At 38.9% G+C, this 21,642-nt stretch overlaps 2 protein-coding genes across 6 annotated transcripts in view; both read left to right on the top strand.

Annotated features, from left to right (window-relative positions):
- HKR1 (HKR1, GLI-Kruppel zinc finger family member) overlaps positions 1-21,642 on the top strand; it is a 410,249-nt gene that overhangs the window by 224,826 nt on the left and 163,781 nt on the right. The window lies entirely within an intron of this gene.
- ZNF420 (zinc finger protein 420) overlaps positions 1-21,642 on the top strand; it is a 45,424-nt gene that overhangs the window by 10,945 nt on the left and 12,837 nt on the right. For 3 of the 5 annotated variants that reach the window (XM_025368053.1, XM_025368051.1, XM_025368052.1), the window contains 2 exons: positions 8,433-8,521; positions 10,684-10,810. In XM_025368053.1, coding sequence (XP_025223838.1) covers positions 8,513-8,521; positions 10,684-10,810 — 136 coding nt within the window. In that variant the 5' untranslated portion in view covers positions 8,433-8,512. Of the gene's footprint in view, positions 1-8,432; positions 8,522-10,683; positions 10,811-17,174; positions 17,260-21,642 lie in introns of all 5 variants that reach the window. The other 2 variants (XM_025368056.1, XM_025368054.1) reach the window with 1 other exon arrangement.

Genomic DNA, 21,642 nt, shown 5'->3' with positions numbered 1-21,642 from the left:
CCACTCTCTTCTGGCTTGGAGAGTTTCTGCCAAGAAATCTGCTGTTAGTCTGATGGCTTCCCTTTGTGGGTAACCCAACCTTTCTCTCTGGCTGCCCTTAACATTTTTTCCTTCATTTCAACTTTGGTGAATCTGACAATTATGTGTCTTGGAGTTGCTCTTCTCAAGGAGTATCTTTGTGGTGTTCTCTGTATTTCCTGAATTTGAATGTTGGCCTTCCTTACTAGGTTGGGGAAGTTCTCCTGGATGATATCCTGAAGAGTGTTTTCCAACTTGGTTCCATTTTCCCTGTCACTTTCAGGCACACCAATCAGACGTAGATTTGATCTTTTCACATAATCCCATATTTCTTGGAGGCTTTGCTCATTTCTTTTTACTCTCTTTTCTCTACATTTCTCTTCTCGCTTCATATCATTCATTTGATCTTCAATCACTGATAATCTTTCTTCTAGTTGATGGAGTCGGTTACTGAAGCTTGTGCATTTGTCACGTAGTTCTCATGTCATGGTTTTCATCTCTATCAGTTCCTTTAAGGTCTTCTCTGCATTAATTATTCTAGTTATACATTCATCCATTCTTTTTTCAAGGTTTTTAGTTTCTTTGCGCTGGTTACGTAGTTCCTCCTTCAGCTCTGAGAAGTTTGATGGACTGAAGCCTTCTTCTCTCAACTCGTCAAAGTCATTCTCTGTCTAGCTTTGTTCCGTTGCTGGCAACGAGCTGCATTCCTTTGGAGGGGGAGATGCACTCTGATTTTTTGAATTTCCAGCTTTTCTGCCCTGCTTTTTCCCCATCTTTGTGGTTTTATCTGCCTTTGGTCTTTGATGATGATGACATACTGATGGGGTTTTGGTGTGGGTGTCCTTTGTGTTTGTTAGTTTTCTTTCTAACAGTCAGGGCCCTTAGCTGCAGGTCTGTTGGAGTTTGCTTGAGGTACATTCCAGACCCTGTTTGCTTGGCTATCAGCAGCAGAGACTGCAGAAGATAGAATATTGCTGAACAGCGACTGTTGCTGTCTGATTCCTGCTCTGGAAGCTTCGTCTCAGGGTGTACCCAGCCATGTGAGGTGTGATGTGTCGGTCTGCACCTAGTGGGGGATGTCTCCCAGTTAGGCTACTCGGGGTCAGGGCCCCACTTGAGCAGGCAGTCTGTCCATTCTCAGATCTCAACCTCTGTGCTGGGAGATCCACTGCTCTCTTCAAAGCTGTTAGGGACTTTTTCATCTGCAAAGGTTTCTGCTACTTTTTGTTTAGCTATGCTCTGTCCCCAGAGGTGGAGTCTACAGAGGCAGGCAGGCCTCCTTGAGCTGCAGTGGGCTCCACCCAATTCAAGCTTCTTGGCAGCTTTGTTTATCTACTTAAGCTTCAGCAATGGCGTGCGCCCCTCCCCCCACGCCCAGCCTCGCTGCTGCCTTGCAGTTAGATCTCCGACTGCTGTGCTAGCAATGACGAAGGCTCCATGGGGGTGGGACCCTCCGGGCCAGGTGTGGGATATAATCTCTTAGTGTGCCGTTTGCTAAGACCCTTGGTAAAGCGCAGTATTAGGGTGGGAGTTACCCGATTTTCCAGGTGTTGTGTGTCTCAATTTCCCTTGGCTAGGAAAAGGAATTCCCTTCCCCCTTGCACTTCCCAGGTGAGGCAATGCCTCACCCTGCTTCAGCTCTCACTGGTCAGGCTGCACCAGTGGACCAGCATCAACTGTCCGACATGCCCTAGTGAGATGAACTCGGTACCTCAGTTGAAAATGCAGAAATCACCCGTCTTCTGTGTCGCTCACGCTGGGAGTTGGAGGCTGGAGCTGTTCCTATTCGGCCATCTTGGGCGCCACCTAGGTTATCTTGAAAGTGGATTTCAGATGTATAATTTCATCCTTAAATATATTAATATATATCTGTAAAAAGTAAGAACTTTTAAATTAAAAAAAAAAAACCATAGTATCATTACTGCTAAAAAGAAAAAAGCCAGGCGTGGTGGCTCATGCCTGTAATCCCAGCACTTTGGGAGACCGAGGCAATGTCTATTTGTTGTAATAATGACATATGTTTCTTAAATATTCTTCTAATCTCTGGGTTCTTTCACTTTTTCTTTCTTACAGTTTATTTGTGCCAGAAACAGAATTTTCCTGTAGAGTTACCCATATTCTGGATTTTGTTGATTGCTGGTCTGTGGTGTCATTTAACATGTTCCTCTGACCCTGTATTTCTTGTAAACCGGTATTTAATTTTAAAGGCTTGATCAAGTTTAAGAGTTTTGTTTGTTTGTGCTTGGTTTTTTTGTTTGTTTGTTTGTTTGTTTTTCTTGAGACAGAGTCTTGCTCTGTCGCCAGGCTGGAGTGCAGTGGCGTGATCTTGGCTCACTGCAACCTCCGCCTCCTGGGTTCAAGCAATTCCCCTACCTCAGCCTCCCGAGTAGCAGGGAGTACAGGCACGCCCCACCATGCCCAGCTAATTTTTTGTATTTTAGTAGAGGCAGGGTTTCACCATGTTGGCCAGGATGGTCTCAATCTCCTGACCTCATGATCTGCCAGCCTTGGCCTCCCAAAGTGCTGGGATTATAGGTGTGAACCACTGCACCTGGCCCCAGTTTTGCTTTTTTTTTTTTTTTAAACACTAATCCATCATACATAGTGATGTGCCTTCTCTGAAGTGGTGCAGTGGTGCATAGTATTTGGTTGTTTTCCTTTATGTGATGTTAACAACCAGCTATTGATATCTTTATGTGAATATGTTATCTTATCAGGGGTTACAAAATGATATTCTAATTCTTCTGCATTTATGAGCTGGAATATATCTATAAAGGGAGCCATCCTTTATCAGTGTCAGGTATTCTTGGTTACCTGAAGAACAGTTTATGCAAAAAGAAAAAAAAAAAACAAAACTAGAATAAAAGATTGGTTTTTCTCTTATTATTTTTCAGCATCTCTCAAAGCTTATTCCATGTTTTTCCTTTAAACTATTATTATTAACTTGTGGATTAAAAGATATCTGTTATGTTTTGGTCTGTAACAATAACTGTTCTTATTAACGCTCACATTGTTCCATGTATGGCAAGTGGAAGGTTTACCCTCTCCGATTTGTCTACTTTTGGATTCCTTTTTATTCTTTTTGACATGACCCTAGTAGTCTTTGGCAGATTCCAGACTTTCTGTTCTGACAGAGTATTCTAGGCTTATTTTGTACAATTTCCTGTCCCAAACATAAAATCAGCCACTTATTTATGGGGCCCTGGTTCTTTTTATAAGAAGTGCTTTTAAGAAGTCAAAACCAGGATAGTAGGAACTCTCATTGCTCCTAGTTGTCATTGCTTATAGCCTTAACAGAGCTGGTGAAATATAAATTTTTTAGAAGGAGAAAAAAAATTCTGAGTGTATACTGATATTTCCAATTGAATTAAAAGGTTATAGTTTTTCTCACTATCTTTGATTTTATATTTGTGTTTCTTTTATAATCTGAGAAAAATCTTAATTCGTAATGATTAATGATACTAAGATTCTCATTGATATATGTGTGTGTATAATCATTTCAGGTTATATATATATATTAGTTTTAGATTAACAATGCCAATATTAATAACAGTATAACTACTGAAAAACTCTAAGACATAACTTCATAAAGTTATAACATAACAAACTCTTAAGACAACTTTGAAAAACAGTTTATAGTTATTTTGTTTGTAGGTTATATTGGGTCTAATGTCAAATGACTATATTTTAAAGTTCCTGAAAATAATCACTTCCTTTATATGTTTAACCTTCCAGCTTTGTATGCACAGATAAGTTTGTTTCATTTTGCTTTTGGTTCTTAGAGATTTTTTTTCATTTTGATTTAATTTTGTGATTATAGTTATAGAAAACATACTTGTGGTTCCAAAGTCAAATAGATTTGATTGGTAATACTTTATAACTTTGTTGTATGTCTGTCTTCCTAGAGGCTAATGAACTGTAATTTTTTTTCATGTAATATCTTTGTGAGGTTTTAGTATTATGGTTATTTGGCCTCAAGATGTAGAACAGAGTGCTATCTCCGTTTTCTGTTTTCTGAAAACATTTGTGAAAGAATATCTGCCTTAAATGTTGGTAGAATTTACCAGTAAAGCCATCTGGGCCTTCTCTGTGGCAGTTTGTTTGTTTCTACACATTCAGTTTCTTTAATATCCATGGGATGATTTTTACTTCAGTTTTTTCTTGTGTGAATTTTGGCAATTTTTGTTTTAAGGAATTTGTGTTTCTCGTTGAAATTGCCAAAATTATTGGCATAGAATTGTATTATCTTTTTAATTAAAGCCTTAAAAAATCTGTGGTCCAGTCTGTACTTTGGTAATATATTTTTTTGAAAACTTGGTGTAGGGGTTTATAAACTGTATGAATCTTTTGAAAGAATCAATTTTTGAGTTTGTTGATATTCTCTATTGTAATCTACTTTATATTGTGGATTTTGTGCTTATTTTTATTATTTCTTTTCTTCTTACTTTGGTCTTCATTTGCTCCTCTTCTTCCAGCTTCCCAAAGTGGGAGCCTAAATCATTTTTCTAACATAAGCATTTAATACTATAAATTGTCCTCTAAATACTGCTTTTGTTGCAGCTCACAGAATCTGATACATGTGTTTCTATTGTCACTCAGTTCAGCATATTTCCAATGTCTTTTTGCATGGGTTATTTAGAAGTATGTTTAATTTCCAAATATTTGGAGATTCTTGTTACCAGTTTGTAATTTAATAATGTGTGGACACTGACCACAGTATATTCTCTGTATAATTCAGTTTTTAAAATATTTACTGATACTCATTTTATGACCCAGCATCTGGTTTATTTTGATGACCTTTCCATACGCAGTTGTTAATGAAGAGTCTGACTCTTGCCAAAATCCTATGTGTGGGCCCTCAGGCTCCACCAAGTCATTCCTGGCAGGTTACACAGGGGAAAGCTGGCCTCCCTGCAGCAGACTTGGTGCACATCTAGTGCATTACAGTCTCTAAAGGGAGTTGCAGTTCAGGACTCAGGCCTCCTGGACCAGCTATGCTGTTATGCATGTTTACATTCCTAACCCAGGCATCTCCATTAGGAGGCCTCTTTATCAGGTGCCTCTGCCAAGAGGACATCCTAATCTAGAGGAGAGGGGAAACCTTGAAGACACTTTTTTTCCCACTCTTAGTACTCGGTAGTTTTAATTTTTTTCTTTATTTCTTTTTTCTTTTCTTTTCTTTTTTAAAACATATTTTTGGAGACAGGGTATTGCTCTGTCACCCAGACTGGAGTGTAGTGGTGTGATCATAGCTCTTTGCAGCCTTGAACTCCTGGGCAGTTCAAGCAATCCTCCTGTCTCAGCCTCACAAGTAGCTAGGCCTACAGGTTTGCATCACAACGCCTGGCTGATGTTTTATTATTATTATTATTGTTGTTATTATTTTGTAGAGACAGATTCTTACTATGTTGCCCAGGCTGGTCTCAAACTTCTGGCCTCAAGCAATCCTCCTGCCTCGGTCTCCCAAAGTGCTGGGGTTGCTTACAGGCATGAGCCACCGTGCCCGGCCAGTACTCACTACTTTTTCACTCTTGGCCCTTCCCGTGTCTTCTTGTCCCCTGGTCCCAGTCCATAAAATGAATGACAGGAGCCTTTTGTTCTGCATTCTCTTAGCAGTGAGATGACTCACTTCTGCACTGATCCACATTTGCACTGATCTGCCTGACCCTCTCTGACCCTCTCCAGGTGCTATTTCATGGTTGGGGTTGGGGGAGTGAAACAGTGGAGTACTCAGTGCTTTCTCTGGGTTAGCCTCTTATATTAAGTGATTGCTAAGTGATTAAAGGCTGGTTGTGTTAATCACTTATTCCAACACCTTGCAGCTCAGTTCTCTTCAGCCCAGCTTAGATTTTGGTAAGTGGATGTGGTATTCTATTAATAGATATTTATCAACTTGGCCAAGGTACTTGATATAGTGGTATATAAATCCTCTATATTGTTACTGATTTTATTGTCTACTTGTTCTATCAGTTACTGAGCAAAAGATCTTAAAATTCCCAACTCTGAATGTGGGTTTGCCGCTTTCTTCCTTTAGTTCTGTCAATTTTTGCTTCACACATTTTGAAGCTTCGTTGTTAAATCTCTACATTTGGATTGCTGTCTTCTTGATGAGTTGATCCTCCTTATTGCTAGTATTTCTCTTTATCTTGAAGTCTATTTTGTCTTATACTAATATAGGCATACAAGCTTTCTTGTGATTGGTGTTTGTATGGTGTATCTTCCCATTTTACTTTCGGCCCATCTTTATATTTAAAATGTGCTTCTTGTAAAGAGCATATAGTTGGAACTTGAGTTTTTATCTTAATACTGTATTTTTATTGGAATGGTTGCACTATTATTGGTACAATTTAGTTTAAACTCTGCCATAGATGGGAGCATCCATATGTGGCTCTTAAGAAGAGCTTAGGGCCACATGTGGTGGCTCATACCTATAATCTCAGCACTTTGGGAGGCTGAAGCAGGAGGATTGCTTGAGGCCAGGAGTTCAAGACCAGCTTGGACAATGTAGCAAAACCCCATCTCAACAAAAAAAGTAAAAATTAGCTGGGTATGATGGCACATGCCTGTAGTCCTAGCTACTTCGAAGGCTGGGGTGGGAGGATTACTTGAGCCTAGGAGTTCAGGGTTACAGTAAGCTATGATCATGCCACTGCACTCCAGCTTAGGTGACAGAGTAAGGCCCTGTCTCAAAAAAAAAATTGTTTTTAAATAAAGAGCTTGGCACTTTTTTGGAGTTTAGGTCTTTTAAATTTGTGCCCTCAGCTCTCTGATGAATTTAAAAGAAATTATGATTTTTCATCTTATCTGAATTATTTTTAGGTTGTTAGGATGGGCACAAGTATCTCTTGCAGAAATCTATATGTTGAAGAAGTCGAATTTTCAATTAAAAATGTATTGAGTACCTATATCAATGACTCTCTGCAGGGGCAGTTATTCTCCCTAGAGGGTGTTTTGGAAATACATCTAGGTACTGTTGAATGTTAAAGTAACAGGATTGAGGGTAAAGACTTCTAGCTTTTTTGTTTGTTTGTTTGTTTGTTTGAGACGGAGTCTCACTCTGTCGCCCAGGCTGGAGTGCAGTGGCGTGATCTCAGCTCACTGCAAGCTCCACCTCCTGGGTTCACGCCATTCCCCTGCGTCAGCCTCCCGGGTAGCTGGGACTACAGGCGTACGCCACCACGCCCGGCTAATTTTTTGTATTTTTAGTAGAGAAGGGGTTTCACTGTGTTAGCCAGGATGGTCTCAATCTCCTGACCTCATGATCCCCCCGCCTAGGCCTCTCAAAGTGCTGGGATTACAGGGGTGAGCCACTGCGCCCAGCCGACTTATAGCTTTTGAAGGAGTGAGGTCTCGGATCTAGGTTAGAGATTACCCAGCTTTTTCTGTAAAGGGCTAGACATTTCACATGACTTTGTGGGCCACATGGTCTCTGTTGCAACTCTTCAGCTCTGCTGCTGTAGTGTGAAAGTAGCCAAAGGCACTACATAACTGAATCAGTGTGGACGTATTCCAATAAAACTTTACTTACAAAACTAGTTGGTAGACAGTAGTTTACCAACTTATGATTTAGTTGTCCATCAGTGCATAACAAAAAATTGTGATTTGCAAAATTGAGAACCATACCTGGAAAAAGTATGTTTATAATTATCCGGGTCTGGAATATCTTACATAATGCTTTTGTGCATGACTTCTTCAATTTGCTGAATTTACCTACTTGCCTCTTATTGGATGGTTTTACTATTAGCTGTATCTTCCAGGAATGCAACCATGATTTGGTTGAGAAAAAGGCTGTACTTTGCTTAAGAAATTTACTGAGTTTTTTTTTAACTATTTCAAAAAGTTACAGTATTGATGGCAATGCTAGCTGTGATATTTGTCTTGCCCATGGCAAATACGTATAGAAACCTCCATTTATAGATAATGCATTTCTACTTAATCTATACATACACATGAACACACATATATTTAGCCTTTATTTCAAAATGTCAAATATAAAATGTGTCGACCATACTTAGTTACATATTGTCATTTTATAAGTCTAAATTTCATTATAAGTAATTGTAAGCATAAGCATTTAATTATTTGTGCCTTCTAATGTAGTTGTGTATGATCATAAATATATTGAAATACTAAGTTGTTCATTATCTCCATTTTTGACATCTAGACATCTATGGATGTGTTATTACCTATGAGTTTCATTTCAGAAGTGGTAGAGACGTTGTTATATTTTCTTTTTGTATATAGAAAGCATTGAGTTTGATCAAGGTAAGAACCACAACATGTATCTGTCCCCCTTAGTGTGTGTTTTGGGGGTGGGAGAAACAGGAAGAAAAGAACAGCAAAGATAATTCCAACTGAATCATTTGTTACTTTGCAAAACACCTGGTCTCACGGTTCTGCTTTCTCCTCCCTAGCTCTGCATTCTCCAGACTCTGTGCTTTCCTAAGATAGGAACCCAGAAGAGGACTGATCATTTCTTGCAGCTCTAAAAACCATGGCTCGGGTAAACTGGAGTTTCTTTGTGCTCTCTTCATTTACTTTTTTACAGAATATGTGTGTGTATTCCTTACCCCTGAAGCTTCATTCCTAACTGACCTCACTCAGGAATGTGCTCCTTAGTTTGTCCCATTCTGATAAGTGATAGTGTCTTCCCTAAGTGTGTCTTTCTAATCTAACCTTTAGTCACATACTTACTCAACAATCCGGTCAGCATCTTTGACTAGGAACACTGATCTAACAAAAGCAGAGTTCCCTGATTTCATAAGGTTGAGGAGGTTGTTAAATGGCACGACACGTGAAAACCTTTTGAACTTCTCTTTAGATCTAAGTTCACAGGTAGACAAGACAGGAGTTGGTCTTGACTGGGCTCACTCTCGATATGTGGCAGGAGCTCATGCTTTATGAGTTTTTAAGATTAGGAAGATGATTAGGGACTGAATACAGAGAGATCGGGGATCTTCCCCAGGAACATATAATTTAATATGGATCAATTTGAAATTTGACATTATGTGCTGGTCTTGAATGTATAAATTTGGATTATGTTTTTCACCTTTCTATTGCTTAGAATGATGAAAAGTTACATTTACGGATGAACGGTAAATATGATCATAATGAAGATGATCATTCACCAGCAGAAGTTAAGAATAATAAACTCTGAGAATCAAGAAATACAAGATTTTTACCACCTAAAATGTTCAAATATGAGCATTTATTACGTCAGATATGTTCATTATATAGGAGCTATTCTGTAGCCTATAAAATATTTACTAAATTATTGATGACAAGGAAAATGTTTATGATATGGTACTCTGATCTAGTGGTGAACCTGGAGCTTCAATAAATTCTTTAATTTTATACAGATCTTATTTTATAAGGTTTTACAGAAAAATTTTCCCAGTTATTTTGTTTATTCCTTAAATAGTGAAGAAAGAAACTTACATTTATTTTGAATATATGATACACAATATACATATTGTATAGAATGCTTGTGTATGCTATTTCTTTTAATTGGGACATAGCATTTACTTTATTCCCAGACTTATCTGTAAAGTAAGATGTTCTATATGCAGAAAATTTGTATAGCAGGCCAGGAGCAGTGGCTCACACCTATAATCCCAGCACTTTGGGAGGCCTAAGCAGGAGGGTCCCCTTAAGGCCAGAATTCAAGACTAGCCTGGGCAACATAACAAGACCCCTGTCCCTACAAAAAATTTTGAAAATTATCAGGGCACAGTGGCACGTACTGTGGTCTCAAGTACTCAGGAGACTGAGACAGGATCACTTAAGCCCAGGAGTTCGAGGCTGCAGTGAGCTATGATGGCGCCACTGCACTCCAGCCTGGGTGACAAGAGTGAGACCCTGTCTCCAAAACAACAACAACAACAAAACTATAGCGATAGGAATAATCAGGAACATACGTGTACTTTTCAGCCCGTGTGCTGTGTTGCTTGCTTTGTGGAGGGGTCCCCTTCATCTCCCTCCCCATTGAAAAAGTATCTTTTTTGGCCGGGCACGGTGGCTCATGCCTGTAATCCTAGCACTTTGGGAGGCCGAGGCGGGTGAATCACAAAGTCAGGAGTTCGAGACGAGCCTGACCAAGATGATGAAACCTCATCTCTACTAAAAATACAAAAATTAGCTGGGTGCAGTGGCAGGTGCCTGTAATCCCAGCTACTCAGGAGGCTGAGGCAGGAGAATTGCTTGAATCTGGGAGGCAGAGGTTGCATGAGCCAGGATTGCGCCACTGCACTCCAGCCTGGGCAACAGAGCAAGACTCCATCTCAAAAAAAAAAAAAGAAAAAAAAGAAAAAGCATTTTTTGGCCGGGCGCGGTGGCTCAAGCCTGTAATCCTAGCACTTTGGGAGGCCGAGACGGGCAGATCATGAGGTCAGGAGATCAAGACCATCCTGGCTAACACGGTGAAACCCCGTCTCTACTAAAAAAATACAAAAAACTAGCTGGGCGAAGTGGCGGGTGCCTGTAGTCCCAGCTACTTGGGAGGCTGAGGCAGGAGAATGGCATGAACCCGAGAGGAGGAGCTTGCAGTGAGCTGAGATCCGGCCACTGCACTCCAGCCCAGGTGACAGAGCAAGACTCCGTCTCAAAAAAAAAAAAAAAAAGCATTTTTTTAAATTTCCAAAACTAACATTTTGTTTGTTGTTTCAGAAATTAGTGATGTTCAGAGATGTTGCCATTGACTTTTCTCAGGAAGAGTGGGAATGCCTGGACTCCGCTCAGAGAGATTTGTATAGAGATGTGATGTTGGAGAACTACAGCAACTTGGTATCACTAGGTAAGGAATCTGGCCTTCATGTTTCAGGATCTACCTTTGGAATGGCTGCTTTCTCTGCTGTTATTTCAAGGTTCTTTTTTAAGTAATTAACTGAATTTATTATTTTTTTCAAAGGAGGAGTTTGAAATTACTGGAAGTAGACATGGTTTCTCAGGGCACCTTTATCTTTTCCATCCTTCAAAAAGCCTTACCACTGCCTTCTGATACCATCTTTCTGCCATCTTCCCTGATGATCAAAGGGCTAGATTTGAAGTTTGGGATACTTGGAATATTGGCAGATAAAACAGCTTATACATTGTTACAGTTTAGATCTGCTAAAGGAGCTCTAAATAATTCACAGGCCCAGTCACAGATTAAAAAAATAGATGCAGAGGTGTATGTTTTTTCTGATAAAAGAGTTTACATCATTTGTATAGTGATAGAGTGGATCAATGCATTTCACCAACAACTCAAACACAACCCATTAATTAGAACAAACACATTGTCTTGTGTGTTCTTGGTAGTTAAATATTACATATTAAGAACTTTGGGCTGGGTGTGATGGCTCATGCCTGTAATCCCAGCACTTTAGGAGGCCAAGGTGGGTAGATCACAAGGTCAAGAGTTCAAGACCAGCCTGGCCAACATAGCGAAACCCCATCTCTACTAAAAATACAAAAATTTAGCTGGGCTGCTGGTGTGTGCTTGTAATCCCAGTTACTCGGGAGACTGAGGGAGGAAGAATCACTTGAACCCGTGATGGAGGTTGCAGTGAGCTGAGATCACGTCATTGTACTCCAGCCTGGGTGACAGAGCAAGACTCCATGTCAAAAAAAGAAAAAAAAGAACTTTGCATTGGACATTGAATGAATATGCTAGAATCATCTGTTACTGGAAAATAGTTGAGGGGAAACCTGTGATTGTCTAAGAAACTTTATTGTTTTCTTCTGTAGTATTCTTATATGAAACAAAATCCATATCAATTACAACTTTAATAAGTGATTTTCCAACCTAGATGATCACTTTATTCCTTGTGGTGGAATAAACTGTCTCATGCCTCTTCCTTCCTTTCTCCTCTGAAGCATTTAGGAAATTATTGATTAATACATGTCCCTAGAGGACTGAAGTTGTGTGGGAAAAAAAAAAAACCTGTGACTTGAGGAGAAAAGCAAGGGTTTTTCAGCATGATCTTCCTAAAGACTCTTACCTAATTTCTACTACCTCCTTTCCCTGTTGGTCTTTTATTATAATTCTTCCCACTTTCAAAAGAGGGAATGGTTGGCCAGGCACGGTGGCTCCCGTCTATAATCCCAGCACTTTGGGAGGCTGAGGCGGGCAGATCACCTGAGGTCAGGAGTTCAAGACCAGCCTGACCAACATGGAAAAACCCCATCTCTAGTAAAAATGCAAAAAATTAGCCGGGCATGGTGGCGCATGCCTATTAATCCCAGCTACTCAGAGGGCTGAGTGAGGCAGGAGAATCCCTTGAACCCAGGAGGCAGAGGTTATGGTGAGCCGAAATCATACCATTGCACTCCAGCCTGGGCAATAAGAGCAAAACACAGTCTCAAAAAAAATAAATAAATAAAATAAAACAAAAGAGGGAATGGCTCTTCCTCTTCCCCAATGACAACACTTTTATGTAAACTTGGGAGTCAATTACTTTCTAGATTGTTTCTTTGAATTTAGACTTCCTGTCTTTATTCTTTAATATATTGTTCATTTATCCAAAATATATCTATTGAAGGCCTATTCTCTGCCAAGGACTATAGTAGCCATTGGGAAAATAATGGTCTAGTAAAGGTTCTTACTCTGCTGAAACACTTTCTTGTGGGAGAAATACAAAATACATGAAGAAAGAAAATTCTATGTATATGTGTATGTATGTATATACATATGTATGCATGTATTTAATAAATATCAATATAAGAATAGGTAGTGATAAGCAGTACAAATAAAGGTAAAGAAAGGTAGGCAAGTAAAGAATAATGAGGGGTTGGAATGGCCTATTTTAAATTGGTAGATTTTGGAAAATCCTCTCTGAAGAGGTAATATTTGAACAAAAACTTGACTAAAGTAAGGGCATGAGACAAGCCAGTATCTGAGAGAGCAGTGTAAAGGCCTTGGGGTGGGTATTAACTTCGTAGGAGGAACAGAGAAACATTATGTCCAGAGAAAAGTGAATACTAGAATAATAAAGATGGTTAGGCGATGGAAAAAAAAGGACTGAAATTTTATTCTCTAAGATGGTGCCTTCTGACTCCCATTTAAAGCAATTGCAAATCTCCAGAGGAAAGTAAGAGGCCTTTAGAATTCTCATAAGATCAACAAAAGGTGAGCTCATAAAGGTCATCAAACCCACAGGGAAATGGGTCACAGATGAGTGATAGGTAATCTGAAGAAACAACATATTACATGGCAAAAATCTTTACATAGTAGAATGATTAGATGTAGCTATAAGCTCTTGGAGATAGTTTAAAGAAATAAAGAAATTAAACCACAAAAATGATGACTAATAGATTTTCATAAAGGGACAGATTTGAAAGGAAACCAAATAATTTCTAAAGGTTCTATTTAGTTCTTTTTAAAAATAATCATTAAAAGATTGATAAATTTGGCTACATGAAAATTACTCTGTTCATCAAAAGACATTATAAAGACAGTAAAAGACAAGCCATGAATTGGGTGGAGATACTTGCACTGCATATAGACAACAATGAAATTAGTATCAGAATAGAAAAAGCTTTTACAGATTGATAAGAACAAGATAAATAACAATACTGAAAAATTTGGTAAAAGGTACCTATTGGCAGTTCAAGGGGAAAAAAATGCAAATTAGGCTGAGCGTGGTGGCTCATGCCTATAATTCCAGCACTTTGGGAGGCTGAGGCGGGTGGATCACTTGAGGCCAGTTGGAGACCTGCCTGGCCAACATGGGGAAGCCCCGTCTCTACTACAATTACAAAAATTAGCTGGGCATGGTGGCAGGTGCTTATAATCCCAGCTACTCAGGAGGCTAAGGCAGGAGAATCGCTTGAACCTAGGAGGTGGAGGTTGCAGTGAGCCGAGATTGTGCCACTGCACTCCAGCCTGGGTGACAGAGGGAGACTCCATCTCAAAAAAAAAAAAAAGCAAATTAAAACCACAATGATATAATTATTGCACATGCTGTAAATTGGCAAAAATTAAGATGCTTGACAGTACCAGGCATTCTCAAGATTTGGAGGCAGAAGTGCACTATATCTTGATATTCACAATAGCCACAAAGTGGGAACAACCCAAATGTCCATCAACGAATGGATGAATAAAATTTGCCATTTTCTTACAATGAAATATTATTCAGCAATAAAAAGGAATGAAGTTCTGATCCATGCTTTAACACGGATGAACCTTGGAAACATGCTATAAAGAAATACCTGAGGCTGGGTAATTTATAATGAAGAGAGATTTACTTAGCTCATGCTTCTGGAGGCTGTATGAGCGTAGCACTAGCATCTGCTTGGCTTCCGGTGAGGCCCAGGAAGCTTTCAGTCATGGTGGAAGGGGAGTCGGTGCGTTTTTACATGGCAAGACAGAGGAGGAAGTTCCAGGCTCTTTTAAACAACCAGATCTCGCGCGAACTCATAGCATAAGAACTCACAACAGAGTCTTGCTTTGTCGCCCAGGCTAGAGTGCAATGGCCCAATCTCTGCTTACTGCAACCTCCTTCTCCTAGGCTCAAGCGATTCTCTTGCCTTAGCCTCCCAAGCAGCTGGAATTACAGGTACCTATCACCATACCCAGCTAATTTTTGTATTTTTAGTAGAGATGGTATTTCACCATGTTGGCCAGACTGGTCTCAAACTCCTGACCTCATGATCCGTCCACCTTTGCTTCCCAAAATGCTGAGACTACAGGTGTGAGCCACCACACCCGGCCAAGAACTCACTCTTTACCACAAAGATGGCACCAAGCTATTCATGAGGGGATCCATCCCCATGATCCAAACACCTCCCACCAAGCCCCACCTCTGACAGTGGGGATTACATTAAACATTAGATTACATCAACATGAGATTTGAAGGGGACAAACATCCAAACTATATCCCATGCCAAGTGAAAGAAGCTAGATACAAACACTGCATATTATATGATTGCATTTATTTGAAGTGTCCTCAATAAGCAAATCTATACTGACAGAAAGTAGGTTACTGGTTACCCAGCACTGGGGATGGGGAAGAGGTAGAACGGATGGAGAATGGGGAGTGGGAAAATGAGAAGTGACTGCTAATGAGCACAGACAGCATTTCTTTTGGGGGTAAAAAAATGTTTAAAAATTAGATTGTTGTGATTGTTGCACAACTCAATGGGTATACTAAAAGCCATTGAATTGTGCAGAAATAATATGGAAATGGTTGCCAAACGTGTGTGTACTTTAGAAATAGCTACGGTCTTTTAAAAAATTTCACAGCCCAAGCCACACCCCAGACCAATTAAATAATAATCTCTAGGCATGGTACACAAGTATCATTATTTTTTGAAATTCTCTAGGATTTTCAAATGTTTAGCCATGTTCGATAACCACTGCACTGTGATATTATCTGAGAATTTTTTAAATTGAATGTTCGCTCCATTTAATTTATTACCAATATACTTGGATTTATTTATCCCCTATTTTATGCTTTTTGTTTCCTCTTTTAATCTTATGGGCTTAAAACTATTTCTCCCTCCTTAATCAGGGTGGACACAATCCTGTTTTGTTTTTTTTGCAACTCCATTTCCCCCTTGTTTTGTTTGGAAAACATACAATATTTATATATTTTTAAAAGTTATCTTTAAATTTTTATCATGTGTACCTAATTCCTTTTAATACCCATGATATTTTGTAGTTTTTATTCATTGTAATTGCATCTGAAAAATTATATATTCAATGGGCATTATATATTTCGATGGATACTAAAATGTGTTTATTCAGTCCATATACAATATTTGGTTTGCATATTGCTTTGCAATAAACTTGCTCTATCTCCACCCCTAGGATTTCAAGGCCAGCAAGTTGAAAAACACACATATCAATAATAGTATCTACTGTGAAATAAACTGGTAACCATTGTGGCAATTAGTTGAGGTTCTAAGGAGAGATAAGAAATTGACATCTCTATGTCAAATATATATCTTATTGTCACAGAATTTGTATCAGAAGTATACCAGCAAAGTATACCTATTATAAACTTTATCAATAGTGGCTATTATCACTTAGAAATATCTTTGTTGAGGCCAGGCACGGTGGCTCACGCCTGTAATCCCAGCACTTTGGGAGGCTGAGGCAGGCAGATCACGAGGTCAAGAGATCAAGACCATCCTGGCCAACATGATGAAACCCCATCTCTACTAAATATACAAAAATTAGCTGGGTGTGGTGGCACATGCCTGTAATCCCAGCTACTCAGGAGACTGAGGCAGGAGAATCGCTTGAACCTGGGAGGCAGAGGTTGCAGTGAGCTGAGATCGCGCCACTGCACTCCAGTCTGGCGATAGAGCGAGACTCTGTCTCAAAAAAAAAGAAGGAAATATCTTTGTTGATTTGTAGATGAAAAACAGAAGAGTATTTCTGCCATTGCCGGTGAATTTAAATATTTTGGGGGTATTTCTGCCTGTTTTGGTACTTCAATTATCATTATTGTTTGTGACACTTGACAGATACATACGTAATTTAGCGAAGTCTAAAATTCATGTCTAACTTTCCTCAAGATAATGTAAAGGATATGGGAATGCTTTAACTTTGATCTATTTCTCCAGTCTGGTATTGTTGTGTGATATTTTAGTTCTGTTCTTTTTTTAACCTACAAAATGGGCGTTATTTTTGTTTCAAAATGGCAATGTTTGCTTGTGGATTTGTTGACGTAATTATTTTTTATTTGTATGCTATTCCTCTTTCATTATACCTTCCTTCTGGGATATTTTATTTATCATAAAATATATTAGGGAAGGCTTATTGGTTTTTGTTTTAGTTTTTGACATGGAGTCTTGCTCTTGTTGCCCAGGCTGTAGTGCAGTGGCGTGATCTCGGCTCACTGCAACCTCCGCTTCCTGGGTTCAAGCAATTCTCCTACCTCAGCCTCCCGCCACCATGCTCAGCTAATTTTTTTATTTTTAGTAGAGAGTGGGTTTCACTATGTTGACCAGGCTGGTCTCAAATTCCTGACCTCAGGTGATCCACCCACCTCCACCTCCCAAAGTGCTGGGATTACAGGTGTTAGCCACCACCCCTGGACTGTCTTATTGTTAGTAAATGCTGTAAGTGTTTATTTTTGTCGTTGTTGCAAAATAACCTTGTTTCACTGTCATTCTTGCCTGATGATTTCACTAGGTATAAAATTCTATACTGACAATTATTTTTTTCTCAGCACTCTGAAGATATTATTCCACTGTCTTCTGGCTTCTATTGTTGCTCTTGAGAAGTCTGCCATCTGTTTCATTGTTATTCCTTTTGTAAGTAATCTGTATTTTCTCTGGCTGCTTTTAAGATTTTTTTTCTTAAAAATTTAAACGTAATTGATTATATTGTTTCACTTCTAGATGTTTGACATTCTCCCTCTCCCAGGTCTTTTTTTTTTTAACTGGTCCCTTTCTCGTGGTTTTTATCTTATACTTTCATATATTTCCCAGCACTTATGTGTCATACAATCCCAATTTCTGGGAAACAGGCCTAATTTTGCTGTTTCTTGTATCCATGGGGACTCTTGTGTAATGATGAATTATCCATAGCACTTTTTTTCTCTTTTTCTTTGAGAGTCCAGGCCAAGACTGAGAAGTCCCTTGTCATTTTCCTTTAAGGTTTGATGGATTTGCTTTTCTGTCTCTGAACTTTATGTCTTGAATATTTCCAATTTTGTAAAGAAGTTTATTTGTAATCCCTGCTCTTTTGTTGAGGAAAGGTCTTGTCTGTTGAATTTTTTCAGACCATTAAGGTACAAACATCTAGGTAATTAAAATCAACAAATATCCCAAGGGTAACTGTAATTTGAGAGCATATTTACCCCCTCTACTTTCTGGTTCCTACTTTATTGTAGCACCCTTGGATCTTCTTTACTTTCTTTTATGCTTCACATACTTTTAAAAGGACATTTGTCATATTTTTCCAGTATTTATTCGTGTTTTTTAAGAAATCTGATGCACCATTTACATATTAACAATATTGAATCCTTCTGTTGAACATGCTAAATCTGCTTTTCTTTTTATGTTCTCTGTAAAGTTTTATGGTTTTTTCTGTTTCTTTTGTTTTGTTTTGAGACAGAGTCTCGCTGTGTCACCCAGGCTGGAGTGTAGTGGCACGATCTCAGCTCACTGCAACCTGCAACTCCCCAGTTCAAGCGATTCTCCTGCCTCAGCCTCCCAGGTAGCTGGGACTATGGGCACCCACCACCACACCCAGATAATTTTTGTATTTTTAGTAGAGACAGGGTTTCACTATGTTGGCCAGGCTGGTCTTGAACTCCTGACCTTGTGATCTGCCCACCTCGGCCTCCCAAAGTGCTGGGATTAGTTTCATGGTTTTTTCTTAAAAGATCTTGCACATTTCTTAAGCAATTTCTCAGGACATTTTGTTTATATTATGAATAGGAATATTTTGTTCTGTAACATTTTCTAAATGGCTAATACTGATGTATATTATGTATGAGAAAGTATTGATTTCTATAAATTGAAAATCTCATGGAAATATCTAATATCTAATAGTTTTTCAGTGGATAATAGTGGATTTCTAGGTGGACAGTTTTGCTCTCTACACGCAACATGTGGTCTCTTCCTTTTCTGTTTGCACCTTTAAAAAAAAAGGCAACTGTATTCAGTAGGACCCTCTAGCGGAATTTGAAAACAAATCATTCTTTTCTCAAACTTTACTGGCAGTGTTTCTAGTGTTTATTAAATACATTTCTATAGGCATCTGGTAAATACTCTTAACTAGGTTTTTACCTAATTCTAGTTTTAGAGATTTTTTTTTTTTTTTTTTTTTTTTGGAGACGGAGTCTCGCTCTGTCCCCCGGGCTGGAGTGCGGTGGCGCGATCTCGGCTCACTGCAAGCTCCGCCTCCCAGGCTTACGCCATTCTCCTGCCTCAGCCTCCGGAGCAGCTGGGACCACAGGCGCCCGCCACCTCGCCCGGCTAGTTTTTTGTATTTTTTAGTAGAGACGGGGTTTCACCGTGTTAGCCAGGATGGTCTCGATCTCCTGACCTCGTGATCCGCCCGTCTCGGCCTCCCAAAGTGCTGGGATTACAGGTTTGAGCCACCGCGCCCGGCCTAGTTTTAGAGAATTTTTAATAAAGGGTCTTAGAATATATTTTTAAAATTTTTGCATTTCTTGAAATAATGCAATTTTATTCTTTAAGCTCTTTATGTGGGAAAATGGACTCTGATGTTAAATTATTCCTGCATTTGTGGGATAAAGTTTATATGATCATGAAGTGTTATCCCTTAAATACACAGCTAGATTCTATGTTGCTAATATTTTCTTTTAAAATTTTACCTTTGTTCACGAGATTGGCTTCGTTTTCCTGAGGTCATTTTTCAATGTTGTTATATGAGTTAATTTAACTTTGTAAAATGAGTAGGGTAGATTACCATATTTTTATATGTTCAACAACATCTATGTATGATTGCAATTATATATCCTTTTTTCTTTTTGAGACAGTGTCTCACTCTGTCACTTAGGCTGGAGTGCAGTGGCCCGATCACAGCTCACTGCAGCCGCCACCTCCCTGAGCCCAGGTGATCCTAGTTGAGACTACAGGCACGTGCCACCATGCCTGGCTAATTTTTATAGTTTTTGTAGAGATGAGGTTTTGCCACATTGCCCAGACTAGTCTCGAACTCCTGGGCTCAGGCAATCTACCTGCCTTGGCCTCTCAAAGTGCTGGGATTACTGGCATAAGCCACCACACCTGGCCTATATATTCTTTAATGTTTGGATAATATTGCCAGTAAACCTACCAGTCACTGGAATCTATTGCCTTGAATATTAGATACAACAGGTACAATGACCAGCAGATACAAATGATCATCAGTTGTAGGTATCTATTGCCTTTTTGGAGCACAGACACTGAGCTCAAATTTAAACTTTTTATGTAGGTATTGCTGTATATCAGTTATTTTATCTTCATGGGTTATTTTTCATGTTTTTCATCTATTTCATCCAGTTTTAATTTACTGTTGTGTTGTTAATAGATTTTTTTCATAAACACTTTTAAAAGTTTTATTTTTAGTTGACACATGGGCCACAGTGTGATGTTTTATACATATGTACATTGTGTAATTATCAAATCAGGATGATTAGCATATCTGTCACCTCAAACACTTGTCATTTCTTTGTGGTTAGGACATTCAAGATGCTCTCTTCTAGCTATTTGAAAGCATTCAGGACATTTTTGTTGATTATATAGTCACCTTATTGTGCAATATTACATCAGAACTTATTTCTCCTATCTAACTATAACTTTGTACCCATTGACCAATCTCTTCCCAGCCACCCCCTCAGCATCTGGTAACCACTACTCTACTCTCTACTTACATAAGATCAACTTTTTTAGGTTCCACATATGAGTGAGATCATGTGATATTTGTCCTGTTCTTGGTGTATTTCACTTAATATAATGTTCTCTAGCTTCATCCAAGTTGTCAAAAATAACAGGATTTTTTTCATTTTTATAGGTGAATAGTATTCTATTCTGCATATATACCACATTTTTGAAAATCCATTTATCTTTTGATGGACACTGAGTTCGAGTCCATGTTATTGCTATCATGGATAGTGCTGCAGTGAACATAGGAATGCAGATACCTCTTTGACAACTGATTTCATTTCATTTGGATATATACCCAGTAGTTAGATTGTTGGATCATATGGTAGTTCTATGTTTACTGTTTTGAGAAACCTCCATACTGTTTTCCATAATGGCTGTGCTAATTTACATTCCCACCAAAAGTGTATGAGAGTTCCCCCCTTTTCCACATTTTTACCAGCATTTGTTATCTTTTGTCTTTTTAATAGCCATTCTAACAGCAGTGAGGTGATATCTGATTGTAGCTTTGATTTGCATTTCCTTATAATTAGTGATGTTGAGCATTTTTTCATTTACCTGTGAGCTGTTTGTATGTCTTGAAAAATGTCTATTCAAATCTTTTGACTATTTTTTAATCAGATTATTTTTTTGCTGTTGAGTTGACTTTCTTATATATTCTTGGTATTAACGCCTTATTAGATGCATAATTTGTGAATATTTTCTCCCATTCTATAGGTTGTCTCTTTTTTGTTGTGAGATGGAGTCTCGCTCTGTCACCCAGGCTGGAGTGCAGTGGTGCGATCTCTGCTCACTACAATCTCTGCCTCCCAGGTTCAAGTGATAATCTTGCCTCAGCCTCTGGAGTAACTGGGACTACAGGCACGTGCCACCACACACTAAAAATTTTTTGTATTTTTAGTAGAGAGAGCGTTTCACTGTGCTAGCCAGGATGGTCTCAATCTCCTGACCTCATGATCTGCCCACCTCAGCCTCCCAAATTGCTGGGATTATAGGCGTGAGCCACCATGCCCAGCTTGTAGGTTGTCTTTTTACTCTCATTTCCTTTGCTGTACAGAGCTTTTTACTCTGATGTAGTACATTTATGTTTTCACATTTGTCAATGCTTTTGAGGTCTTAAAAAATCCTTGCCCAGATCAATGTCTGTTTCCCTATGTTTTCTTCTACTAGTTTCATAGTTTCCAGTCTTACATTTAAGTCTTTAATCCATTTTGAGTTGAGTGGTGAGATAGGGGTCTAGTTTCATTCTTTTGCAGGTGGATATTCAGTTTTCCCCGCACCATTTACCCAAGAAAGTGT

This window comes from Theropithecus gelada, chromosome 19, assembly GCF_003255815.1.
Source record: "Theropithecus gelada isolate Dixy chromosome 19, Tgel_1.0, whole genome shotgun sequence".
Lineage (NCBI taxonomy): Eukaryota > Metazoa > Chordata > Mammalia > Primates > Cercopithecidae > Theropithecus > Theropithecus gelada.
Note: the sequence above shows the minus strand (reverse complement) of the source record. Positions and strands in the feature narration are given on the sequence as shown.